Below are 13,841 nucleotides of genomic sequence, written 5' to 3' on the forward strand. Positions count from 1 at the left end.
GATACAAATCTTATATTGTTGTTTATATGCATAAATACACACACACACACACACACACACACACACACACACACATAATGGCACTTTTGTAAATTTATCCCAAATGCAAAATGGCCTAACACACACACACACCAAGGTAAACAGGTATTCTAAAAATAATCAAGAAGGAAAAAAAAATAAACCTGTCGGTGAAATTTAATTCAGATCATCCAATTTTAGCTACTACTTTACTTACCTTTGCCATGACTTCTGGATCTGGCTCCTCTACTGGATCAGCCCATTCAACAGTAACGACGTTTCCCCAGACTTTCACTTTCCCACTCATCAATCGGCGTCGAGCTTGAGCTGCTGATTTGTGATCTTCATATTCAAGGAAGCAGAACCCCCGATTCTTCTTTTTATCATCAGGTTGATGATACAGGATCACATCAACTAAACCTTCTGTAAGAACAAAACACCTGATAAGTAATTGAAGACTAAAAGTTTTCTCATTTGAAAGGCTAATTAAACAAGAGGTTTCAAGATAAAACTATTAAGGATGCTGAAGACTTGATTTGCTTAACTCGGGGTGTGTGTGTGTGTGTGTGTCTTCAAACTTGGCAACTTTAAGACTTGTGAGCTTCAACTCCTAGAAGTCCACTAGTCTTACAAGTTGCCAAGTTTGAAGACCCCTGGCTTAACTAATGCGCTGTGAAAATACACCTTTTGGGGAGCATAAAGGAAACTCTTCTACAAAGTTGCTCTTTTTACTCTATTTACTGTTGTAATACGGCATTTGCTTCTGGAAAACAGATAAAAAAGATGATATTCTCTGAGCCAGCACAGAGATAAAAGAATCATAGCTCATGACAGTCATTTTTTATAAAATGGCAAAAACAGACTCATTTCTTTAACTACTACCTAGCAGATTTTTATTTATTTTTTTTAATTTTTAATTCCATTTATATCCCGCCCTTCTCCGAAGACTCAGGGCGGCTTACAAGCTTAGCAGTAGCCTTCATTCTATGTATATGCCTGCTTATTAGGGCTTTCACACACACACCCCAAGCGGCATTATTACAAAGTCAGCTTAATTGCCCCCAACAATCTGGGTCCTCATTTTACCTACCTCGGAAGGATGGGAGGCTGAGTCAACCTTGAGCCTGGTGGGATGCGAACCTGCACTAATTGCAGGCAGCTGGTGTTACTTAAGGAGGCATTAGCCCACTGCTCCACCAAGGCTCAAGATATCAGGTATTCAGAATAAGGAAATATTCTTCTGAATCACAGGTGGGAATTCTACTTCAAATGGGCTGGTGATTCAGCCCTGGCTAGATTTTGATACATTATTTTGAACCATTTTTCCAAGCTTTTCTGCTACAGGAAATAGGAAAGTGTTACTCATCACAATTATTTGTAGACCACCTCATGAAAGACGCAATTGCTTGCAGTTCTGGTGCAATGTATCAATTCTTTGGGAAATGGAGGTGCTGTTTTTGCCCTTTCCACCTACCCTAAACAACTAAAATGTCTTAAATTAAAAGCGTGAAACTGTCTCTAGTTCAAAAAGTGTGTCATGTTTTTCAGAGTAAAACTTGGTATTTTTAAGACTTTCAATTACAGAAAAGAACTTTGAAGCAAACTGTTTGGATCATTTTGAGTGTTCAAAGCTAGAGAAAATGTGTGTGTTGAAAGTGTTTTCTTTGAAAGCAAAAACAAAATACTCAAAATGTTTCAAAGTTTCTCCCCCAACTACATAAACCAACCATGATTGTTCAGCAGGATGATTCAAGCACGGCTGCTTTGATTCCTGTTTTGTGTACACCTCTATCTTAACTATTATTGTTCTTGCTATGAACAATGCAAGGCCAATTTATTTTGTTGCCATTAGGCCAAAATGAAAATCAATCAATTTTTATTATGGTCACATACCAGTAGATAAAAGCATTAAAAAACAATAGTACTAAGAAAATAAAAATAAAAGACAGAATAATATATTGCAACTGTTGGTGGACTGAAAATTCACCAATGAAAGTAGCTCACCTTCTGCCAAATTAGTGAGACTTTCATATGAAAACCTACAAATAACCTGGAATTAAGTTCAGAATCATAATTATCCTATTCCCCTAAACCCTTTGCTTTATGAAAGCTCAACAAGACTGCATGCTTATTTAGCATTTCATTATTTTTAGACATTATTTAATTTGTTATAGTCTAGTGTATTATTTTCCTATCAGCCAGGGTTCTTTTTTATATACATATTTTTCGTTGGCATTTTTTTAAATCTATAAGCCTCCCACAGTCATCCAGGAATCTGGTGGTTTCTAAATTTAGAAATTAAGCTATATTAAATTGAAGCCATTTTTTTTACAAAAGCACATGTCCTCATCTCCTTACCTGTGACTTTGCTGAATTCTTCTAGTATATTCTCCTTTGTTTTGTTTTTTGGAATTGATCCAACAAATAGCCTATTATTTGCCACCGAGATGCACACACCTAGGTGTTTACCAGGCCGAATTTCATAGTTATCACACTGAAAGAAAAACAATTAAACATTTCCCATGAACTTTCAGCTTATAAAAATACAGATACCAGCAAACTCTAGTGGCCTATATTGATTAAATGACTATTTACATTATTTAGTAGCATTTGCATTTCTGCACTGACAAAATTTAGTTTTAGAACCTCTAAAAGTTAGTTTCCAATAAAATATATTTTGCTATTTAATTATTTAAAATTTCTATGCCACCCAATCCACCATCAAGTGACCTATATATTGCAGCCGTTACCTATAAATACAAAAAACACCCAAGCAGGATATGTTTAATTGAGAAAAAATAGGGAGAAAGTGAGACTATAGTGTATCTTGTTCTAACAATTTCTAAATTTTAAGGCAAATACTTACTTTCCTAATTTGCACCATACCTGGTCTTATGACAGAACACTCACCAACTTAACAGCTTCTTGTGCTGCATCTTTGCTACAAAATGTGATAAAAGCATAGCCTCGGTTCTGTCCAGAAAGTGGATCCATCATGAGTCGCAAGTCCCAAATGGGGCCTGCCTTTTCAAAGAGTGGCACCAATTCATCTTCGTACAAGTCTCTAGGGATTTTTCCAACAAAAACCTAAAGGAGAACTAATATTTATTAACAAGAAGTAAAAGGTACTGTAGCTTTTAATGTGGTCATGAATATGCAATCTTCTTGGAAACATTATAAGTTAATTAGAAGTAGTTAATACGATTTTCTCTCTAATTATTTATTCCTCCTATTAAATTAAGCCTAATTTAGGGGTGCTCTGAAGGCTGCACTCAGGGCTTTCATGGGTCGTATGCAGTGCATCTGGTATTTCAATACAGTCTTCATTATGAATCTTGCACCTTTGTACAGAAAGGTAACTGAAAATAGTTATGTGAACTGCTTCTAGTGTCATAAACCATGTGACGAACTAAACACTTGTTTATAAAAACAGATAGCCATCTCTCTTACAGGAGAATACAGCTTTCAAAAGCATTTCTATCACTGCATTACACATACTTTGGTTCTGATGATCACTACTGTTAAAAGCAGGTTATTACTTACTGTTCAACAATCCCCCTGCACTTTTTCCTATCGAAAACTATTTTGCAATTTCCATCAGTGTCAGTAACTTTAAAGTTAGCAGTTGTATTTTGGACAAAGCTAAATTTAGCTTAATCATTTAGTTTCTTAATTTATAAGATACAGGTAGCTGTCAACTTGTAAACATTTGTTTAGTGGCTGTTCCAATGTTACACCACTGAAAAAAGTGACTTATAACCAGTTTTCACACTTAAAGACTGTTGCACCATCCCAGAGATCGTGTGATCAAAATTTGGGCGCTTGGCAACTGGCATATATTTATGACAGCTGCAGTATCCCAGGGTCACGTGATCAGTATTTGCGACCTTCCCAGTTGGTTTCTGATAAGCAAAGTCAATGGGGAAAGCCAGATTCACTTAATGACCGTATTCGTTTAACAACTGCGGCGATTCAGAGATTGTAAAATGGGACACAACTCACTTAGCAACAGTCTTGCTTAGCAGTGAAAATTTGGACTCCATTGTGGTCGTAAATCAAGGACTACCTATAATCATTCCTATTTGTTTATTTAGTATAGTTAAAGTCAACATAATCTTATTTAGACATATAAACTGCATATGCAAACCTCTGTTCCAATGCCGGGCTGAGATCCTGAGTAGACAGTATCCGGAGGAGGACCACCATATTTCCGCTGTCCTGTGGTCACATCCAAAGTATAGCTAGTCCGTTCTAACAAAGCCTGAATTTTTAAAAGGAAAAAAAAGAGAGAGAGACCAAGTGGCTTTTAATGTCAATAGGGTAAAAACAACACCTCACCCCAAGGAACCCTTTCAACAGTACATTTTCCCCACTGCTTCATATTCTAGAACACATTCACAAAATTTAACCGCTTATAAGAGAAATGCAGAATATCAACTAAAGATGTAAAACCCTTTCCCCCCCATTGATGATATTATATCTGTCTGATAAGATTTCTTCTTAAGAGAAGAGTTTCTAACATGTTAACATCGGAATCGTGCTTAGTGGGACTGCATTTCATGTCTTATTTCTTTCATTCTTTTATTCATTTGTATTTCTTAATTGCTCATCTTCCTCAGAGAGGGGCTCTGGGCAGTGTACAACATAAACAATGAAACTGTCATTAAAATCACCATAACTTCAGCTTTAAAAAGCTTTTTAAGGTTTTAAAAAATAACATTCTAAAATTTCAAAAGATGAAAAATTCCAAGATGGAGAGGTTAGCAGTTGTTAATATAGATGGGAGTAGGGGTGAGGGGTGTCTCATGGGTCCAGCCTGCCCTAAGGTTGGGTGGGCCTCTGTGTCCCCCCCCCATGCAAGGCTGCAGTCAGGTTTTGACCCCTTTGCGGAAGGCCTTTTATTTCCCACTACAAATACTGCCAGCAAGAATACAATAAAGAGAGCAAAGCCAAGTAAATAAAAGGAATGCTGAATGTGAACAAAATCCTTCTCTAACATGCTTTGGGCAATTTTGTGGTCTTTGTGAGATCAGTTATAGGGTGCCCGTAACTACGCCCCTCCCCCCAGTACGTCCACGTTGCAGTATTTAGTATTTTCTATTAAGTTTGCCAGTTATTTCTCTGTGGCTAGCAGAAAAATTACTTCTATGATATGCACTTTATTGAAGACACAAAAACTTTACTAAGGGGAAGGTGACTAACAATAGTCAAGAAACTATCTTAGTGTAGTAAATAGTCTTGTTATGCTCTCCACTTCAAACTGGGATTTTTTTTTTTTCAAGAGGGGATTTCCAATCTTTATTATCAGGCACTAAAACAATGCATGTAATAGAACAGCTACGTACGTTATGCTAACTATACAGCTGCTAGAAACTGAAATTTTTTTAAAAAGTAAGATTCAGATAACTCTTCTCGGCACCTATTTTTTCCCCTATGAAATCTCACAATAGGCAAAATTTATCTTAGAAGGAACGTTGTCTTATATTATGGATTGTTTTAGATATTTCTGCCAATCTACATTTGTAACAGTATTTATTTATTTAACTTATTTATTTATTTATTAACAGTTTATTATAAAAGGAACTAATGGAGACATTCATTTTGGGATACAGTTCTTTACTCCTGAGAATAAGTTCCACTTTTATTTGCTTTCCTATTAATATTACCTTAATTTTTGCTTCGTCTGGCCCTTTTGTTGATTCTTGTACTTTGTTTCCTTGTTTCTCTCTCTGTCTATAAGTCTTCATAACTCCACATAAAAATGCACTTTTGTTCTGTAGATGTAATTAATGAAAGAAGTGAAGCAGAAGGCATTAAAGAAATCATCTGAAGCCACTGAAGCTTGAGTAATGCTTAGCTACACCCTGAGAACCAACCAGCATCTTGAATATATCATCACTTGATATATTAATATTAAAACAAACCAGCGCTATCATATGCACTTTATCAATTATCGGGCTAATACAGGACATTAATACTCACATACAATGTTATATTTTACATTAGTATTTGAATGGAAACACAGTCTTGCTGTGAAAAAAAAAAGAATTCAGACACGTTTGTTCATATTTACTGCACCACACCACGCTGTGGGCCTATTTGTTCACACCACAGGAGCTCTTACCTTACCTGTACATGCGACAGGTCACTTTCCTTAAACTGCTGTAATACAGAGAGGGCACCTTCTTCGTTAAATTCCCTGAGAGCATCTATTGCTCTCTCATCAAGATCAACATAAGATACCAATCCTAAAAAAATTAAAAATAGAAAAACATTACAGATTCCTATGTAACTATGTAAAGACAAGTTACTTTCAAAAGCCTACTGTGCTTTGCTAAAAACCAAAATAACTTCAATTGATTAATTAATAATGTCATACTATCTACTACAGGTTAAAAGTTATTTTTCCCAGAAATCTGGGAGTACTTTTCTAAGCAAATCATACATATCAGGGTTTGAAATAACAAGGTCTGGCTCAGATTTCTAAATTAAACAAAAAAAAAATCTGTTTTCAGAGCTTTTTTTCTTTCAAATGGAGCCATTACAAGTCATAGATAAGGAAATGGTTCTGTCATTTCAGCACAATGTGCTGCACCAGTTGCTGGAATAATTTATAAAGCCCACTTCCCACTTTCCATCAGAAAATGTTATTCCCCCCCCAATGTTTACAAAAAGTAGATATTACAATTAATATTTTTTGGTTTTGCCATATGCTTCCTGTCCATTATTTCGAGCCCTGTTATGCACTTTCAATAGCTTAATTTTAAGCATACAGGTACAGACCTACAAATAGTACTAGGACCAGCCCTGATACATATGGACTGAAAGCTTTGGATGTGGTTTCTTTTCTATAATGAAAGATTTAGAAGCAAATATTATAAAAACGTAGAGCGCTGCAAGTTCCATTAATCTTGCATTTAAATGGTGAATTGTCAGATATTGGCACAATCTTTCAAGAAATATAATGTATGTGTTTTTTAACCTTTAAAGTTTTAAATAATGAAACACCTTACTCTAAAGCACAAAAAATAGCAGCAGTGTCATGAGATTGCAATTTCAGAATTGATCCTGCATGGTGAAAGGCCCCTGCAGCCCTTGTACATGGACAAAACTCAGATGATTAAAACTCATGAAAATATTTTTAATTATTTAGGCATGAAATGAGAAGTATCCAACTGCATTAACAGACCCAAGTGGGTTAAAATTTTAAATTTTACACATGAAGATACATCTCTACAAATATATTGAAGCCAGGCATTAAAGTTTTAATATGAACTTATATCTTCACATTCCCTTTTCGAACAACTATACTCAAGCCACTATGTGAATATCAGCTTAGTTCAACCCTAGAAAAGTACTTCTCTAAGGAGACAGCACTACCTTATCAGACATTCATTGGACTGTATTTCGAGACAGATAACCACATGAGTCAAAATACCATCATAATAAAGACAGACATGGTATTCTTTTGAATTACTTTCAAAACATTTTAGGGCTTTAGAAAAAGAAGACAGATTAAATCTTCTCTCTGAGATATTTGAGGCAAGGGAATGAAGAAATTCTATTTATTTATCTAAATATATTCAACACACACACAAACTAAATAAAAGAAATTGTCTCCTCTCACAGCAAAAGGGTATGTGCATCCTAAAATTCTTTGTGTTCTCTGTTTAAAATACACAAGCCACTTGCTCCAAGTAAGATAAAATACAATTCAAACAATGATCATGAAACTAAATACTTCAGTAAAATGACTTAAATAAATTAAAACTATTCACTAGGATATAGACAAACATATAGACTGGAGTTCAAATTTAGCCCCAAAGCGAGCCAAGCAAGCTACTTCCCCACTTTAAACCACCTACTGAAATACTATGTTTAGTCTAAGCACCATATAAATTGGTGATGGTAGCAAAGTAGAAGCAAATGATTGTAATACTGAAAAAAAATACAGTTCAGTAGGTAGCAATGTCCACTTTTATTTGTGAGTCTATGAAACAGTGTCCTAAAGACCTAAGATACGATATATTCAACCTCAAAGTGAAAGCGGCAGTACATTCAAAGCTACACAGTGCAAAATACAGCAGTTTTTCATCTTTAAAGCCTAAAAAACTTGATATTTTTTTTGCCTTCACTTTTATAACCAATCAAAAACAAGAAATGCATATTATACCTGTCTGAAATATTTCATCAAGTCTTTCTGCCACCTTCTGTGGGAGGCCTGCCTCTATCAGTGTCTTGTAGTGTTCTGTGTGAGTAACACTGGAAGTATCCATTGGTTCTTCCTCTTCTTTTAACTGTACCGCATTACCATTCACCTGATTAGCCATTTTATTATGCTGCTGGAAAAAATTCAGGAGCTATATTACATAAAGCCAGAAATAACTAATTTGAAGGACAATGCATTTATCTAAACTAACTGTAAAACATACTGCCAGTGACTTGCATTAATTTTTTATTTAAAGCCTTTATAATACAGCTCACCTAATTTCAACAGAAAGTACAGTCCTGAAATACTGTGGAGCATGTACATGGAAGAATGGACAATTTTAAGTACTTCATGTACAAAGAATCTAGTTTTTATTTTTGTGTGATTATGTTATGGTAAGGGGGAAGGATACTGGAATACACAAATATCTGCCATTATTCTCTTGGACTCACAGAAATTTTTGATCAATGTATTCAGTACAAAGTTCTACAAGGCCAGCTAAATATACAAATGTCAATACTTGCTTTCATCTTTGCCATATTTTTCTGGCTTACTTCCATGTTCAAAATCAATGTTTTGTTACATAAGAGACACCATACAGCTTCAACACACACTGATTTCTGGAACTTTGTTTGAAAAAAAGAATATGCCACATTAAGTTTGCACAAGTAGAACAGTCAATAAACAAATTGCACATCACATACCAACAAGATGAACTTGTATTAAACTCTGCAAGTCATATATTAGAGATGAAAGGAAAGGCTGCACCTTCAATTTTTATTATCAATAGGAAAGATTTGATGCAAAAGTCAATAAGATGGCAAAATATGAATTAAAAAACTGCTATCTTTTCAAATGATTTTTGTGGATTTTTCTAATTCCTATTTGATGGCATTGAACTGTTGTTATTCGGCCACAACAGACAGGCAATATAAACCCTGCTAAACATAAAGATTGACTGAGTGATATTAGCAGAAAGACAAACAACCTTAAATTTACTAAAACATTCAAGAGATACAGAATGAAGGTTAAGGCTTTTAAATTGATTACTATAACTAGCTCTTCATATACTTCATGCAACTTAAAGGCATCCCTCCAAGCAAAACATTCATTATAATTAGAAGCAAGTCAAAATAAAAACCTAACCCATATTCCAGCTTGCTTTAAAACAACCACTACATCAAAGTCAATAAACCATTTAATAAGCCATGATCATAATACTGCAGAACTTGCAGTACAACATGAATTTTGGTTGCAGATATTAGTATACTATATTAAATATCGTTAATTTCCACTATTTTTTGCAAAAGGCCCCATTTCTATATTAAAATCTTACATTTCTTTCAAGCTGCAGCACCAAGTTTTAAATTACAGCCCTAATTTGTATACTTCATGTCACCCAAAATCAGTGTTTACACATCGAAAACTGCACTAAGTCCTATACCAAGCATCCCAAACTTGATGCTTTCCAGATGTGCTGGAGTACAATTCCCATCACCTCCTAAGATAACATCTGCATCCCATTAGCTTGAGGGTATTTGACAGGGAAAAACAATTTCTCACAAACAATTAAGGTTATTTCTTGTAACAGCACAGTAATAGGGGTATGCAAAGTGTGGGTATCCTCCTGGAGGTCTCCCATAGTGGGGGGGGAAAGCAAGGCCATCAACAACAGCTACAGAGGAAGAAATATGGGGAGAAACCAAGATAGACAGGCTGTGCTTGAATTCAAGCTCAGTGGCAACTACTCAAAGGGAAGGAAAATAAGGCGAGAGATTTTGCCCTATGCATACACCTCATAAGACACCTCTGCTTTTTTTTTTCTTAGTTAAAACACAGAACAATCGAAATGATCCAATTTTGAGCTTGGTGGACCACGTCTTACCCGGGAATGTCCCTTAACTTCCATATTACAAGGTGTTTGTCTCATAAACGGAACATACTTTCTGTTTGGTGCCCACTTCTACTCAGTAGCACTGTACTCTCTTATGGTACTATTGTCTCAATAGAAGCTTTTCCAAACCTTCTGACAGAATTAGTCCGATCTGTAACTCGTGTATGGCTTCACATATGTTATATGAGGATCATAATTCAAGATGAACAAAAATTAAATAGTTTTACAGTGATAACAACAAGACTATTACCCAACAATACTGATCTGAATTTGATCAGCTTAAAACAATAAACATTTCTTCTAGATGTTTTGTTGTTCTAATGACAGAAATGGCCTTTAAAGTCTTTTCCCAACTAGTAAGTACCACATTCAAAAGACTATCAGTGCACTCAATTCATATTGCAGTTCCTCAGTGTAAAAACAGATTTAGAGGATTTTTTTTATTCAAATAGGTCTGCAAGGTTTTTACTGGTATGAAGCATTACAATATGAATACAGGTTTATCAGGAAATAATTCAAGATCTCACTACTCTCTCTATAAAAACAGGAAGGCAAGAGCCTATGGACAATATAAATTTTGCTTAAAGTCTCCTCCGTGTATATATTTCTTGCTTATTATGATTCTTTTAAATAGGAAAAACAAATATCTAAATAAATATCAAAGCAAATAGAATACCAGCATAGAATACCAGCATAGAATACCAGCAATAAGCAACTCATGGTCTGTAACAAATATGCACTATCAATCATCATTATATTAGCAAAACCATAGATATTTAATTTATATCTCACTTTTTGTCACAGAAGCTCTAATGATCACTGTCCCTTCTGCTATTTTTCCCAACAATTCAGTGGGGCTGAATGAGAATGACTAGCCCAAATCGTTCAGCTTCTTTGACTGAGGATGGACTAGAATCTGGACTCAAAGCCTCCCACTCTTAGTCCAGTATCTTAATGCAGTGTTTCTCAACCTTGGCAACTTTAACATGGATGGACTTCAAAACTCCCAGAATTGCCCACACATCTTAAAGTTGAGAAACACTATCTTAAGTCACACAAAACACTAGTTCTCATGGTGACAGAAGGTGCCAAAGATATAAGGATCACTGAGTTATCAGTTTTACACAGAATTTTAGTGCTCTCCATATGTAGGAATTCACTATCATTTGGGGCTTACAGATTCATATTAGAAAATACAATTTGTCTTCAAGTACAATGAGAGTGCCAGTTTGAAGGGGTGGTTAAGGCATTAGGATAGAAACTAATGGGAGATTGCCTTTCTAATCTAGATTAGGATAGAAACTAAAGGGAGATTGCCTTTCTAATCTAGCCTTAGGCACAAAGCCAGTTGGGTGACCTTGGGCCAGTCCCTCTCTCAGTTCTAGGCAATGGCAAGCTACTTCTGAAAACTTTGCCAAGAAAACTATAGGGATTTGTCCAGCAGTCTCTGAGGATAGGACACAATTGAACGGAAGAAAAAAAAAGAGATAACTAAGCTTCAAACATTTAAATTTCAGTAGTTTCCATAAATATAGCCCAGATTACTTGTCTTCTGTAACAGAACCTCATTGATAAATTACTTAGTCATTACAGTGAATGCAGAGGAATATTAATATTAATAGAATATTAATTCTATTTAAAGAAATGCAAATTAGGGAAATCAAGTTTAATTTTTGTCTGTGCCACTGGAATTGATGTGTAATATGCCATTAAAAGCCACATAAACCTCTTGAACCCCTCTGCCAATTAGTATGCCCCTCTAATAATCCATATTAAATAAACTAAAACTAATTTCACACACTATGCTGAATAATAATCATGGTTCACAAGCTACTATACTTGGATTTATACAGCATGCTATGCCAAAACTAAAGAAATATTGATTAGTGCATCATGTCAATCCATCAGAATTAAATAATCTCATTCAACTAAAATCTACAGAAGCTACAGATGAATGAATAGTATAATAATTTTTTTCAGCCTTCTTCTATGGAAGAACAGGGCTTGCCCCAACTACAGCAGTTGCTATCAGACCTCATATGACTTTCTGTTATCATACTTGTATCTCCTCCATAAACTTTTGACTTCACATTATGCTCTGGCAACATCTAAGACAATGATTTGTTTTTCCCCCCAAGTCTGAAACTAGGCAAGATGCAGACAAGACCTCTGATTTTTCCTTTACTGCATTTGACAGGCACTGTTTTGCCTCTCACCCAAGTTCTAACAATTGTTGCACTTTGTGCCACACTTGACAAATTACTTAAGAGTACAGTGTAATGTCAGAAATGACATGCATAAGCAGGACACTGAAGAAATCTGAGAATAGCAGAGATGATTGCAATCATAATGGTCCACTCAACAATCCTCTTCATTTATAATACCAAACTCTACAGTTCACTAATCAGTATTCTATCCTCCAGACCAGGGGTGTCAAATCGTGCCCACCCCATTGCCGGCAATGCAAAAAGATTTGTGATATGTTGTGACACGTCACTTGACGGTGAGTTTGACACCCGTGCTCCAGACTGACTAGCTGTCATTCTACTTTCCATTTCTGTATTTGTGTTTATTATAATCCTTCAGCAAAATCTATGTGCTACTATATCCTACAAAATTGATGGCATAGTGAAGAGATGTTTGCAAGGTGTATTCTGTTTTGCGAGGCCACCTGAAAGGTTTATTCTCAACTGCTTCTTGACATGGCTTGACTTTGGTTTTAAAAAATGAATGCATGTCCTAAGACAACCGAAGTAACACAAAGTTTATGTTTTAAAAGCCACCAAAACCTCTACTACATTAAATTAACTCAAAATTTAATCAACAGCATTAAAGTCAGTGAAGTTGCAAGCATACCACACGTCCTTAATTTTGTCAACAGAATGCCAAACAGCTATCAATCAATACTAATTTTAAAAATCCTAATTTAACTTATCCCCATGAAAGCTTGAAAAACTGAAGGAAATTTAAATTAAAAGTGGAACTGCTGCAGCTTTGCCAACACATATAAAATTTCCAAATGAGAAGATGTACTGTATATGCTATTAACTGCAGAAGCATTAGCTATATTGCCAAAAAATACATATGGAATATTTTGGCAGCAGAAAGTTATTCAGTTATTCGTTTCCCAAATGGAAAGTTTAGAAACTACAAGAATTCTGCATAATTCAAGATTTACAGAGGGTATTAAAATTTCCCAGACAAGTTGATAAGAATTTCAAAAACTAGGTTATTATTCTCTGGCAGGATTAGACAGTAAAGGTATGGAAACCATTTACTGAGGTATAATCTTATTTCCTACAAATATACAGCCTTCAAAGCATTCTATGGTATCATCTTTAAACTCTACACTACCACTACATGAGTGAAATAAGAATGTAAACTTAGAACTCATCACCCAACACTTTTTAATGTACCACAGTACTGTACTACAATAGTACACATACAGAAGAAATTTAATTCACTCAGAATTCTTGTTAAATATACACAGTGCTGTTCCAATGAGAAGCGCCGGGCTTTCCATTTTTTTTTGGGAAACAGAACTTTCCGCAGCCTCGCCGTTTCCTCAAGAACCAAAATGATCTATCCATTCACCTCCTGTCCATTTCCAATTTGATAACGCGAAAAAAAAACCAAACCCACCGAAATACTTCCGATTACTCATTCGCAGAGATGGGCGTGTAGAAAAGTAACTGGGGAAAAAATATATATATCCCCCGG

The 13,841-nt window shown here is 35.3% G+C and overlaps 1 protein-coding gene across 3 annotated transcripts in view; it reads right to left on the minus strand.

The window, feature by feature from the left end:
- Positions 1 to 13,841, minus strand: part of HNRNPR (heterogeneous nuclear ribonucleoprotein R) — a gene marked incomplete at its 5' end in the record, with an annotated part of 35,972 nt that overhangs the window by 21,197 nt on the left and 934 nt on the right. For 2 of the 3 annotated variants that reach the window (XM_081334262.1, XM_081334260.1), the window contains 7 exons: positions 236 to 441; positions 2,377 to 2,512; positions 2,929 to 3,105; positions 4,166 to 4,279; positions 5,685 to 5,792; positions 6,148 to 6,266; positions 8,192 to 8,360. In XM_081334262.1, coding sequence (XP_081190388.1) covers positions 236 to 441; positions 2,377 to 2,512; positions 2,929 to 3,105; positions 4,166 to 4,279; positions 5,685 to 5,792; positions 6,148 to 6,266; positions 8,192 to 8,360 — 1,029 coding nt within the window. The remainder of the gene's footprint in view (positions 1 to 235; positions 442 to 2,376; positions 2,513 to 2,928; positions 3,106 to 4,165; positions 4,280 to 5,684; positions 5,793 to 6,147; positions 6,267 to 8,191; positions 8,361 to 13,841) is intronic. The other variant, XM_081334261.1, reaches the window with a different exon arrangement.

This window comes from Vipera berus (assembly GCF_964194415.1).
Source record: "Vipera berus genome assembly, chromosome: 9".
In the NCBI taxonomy this organism is placed as follows: domain Eukaryota; kingdom Metazoa; phylum Chordata; class Lepidosauria; order Squamata; family Viperidae; genus Vipera; species Vipera berus.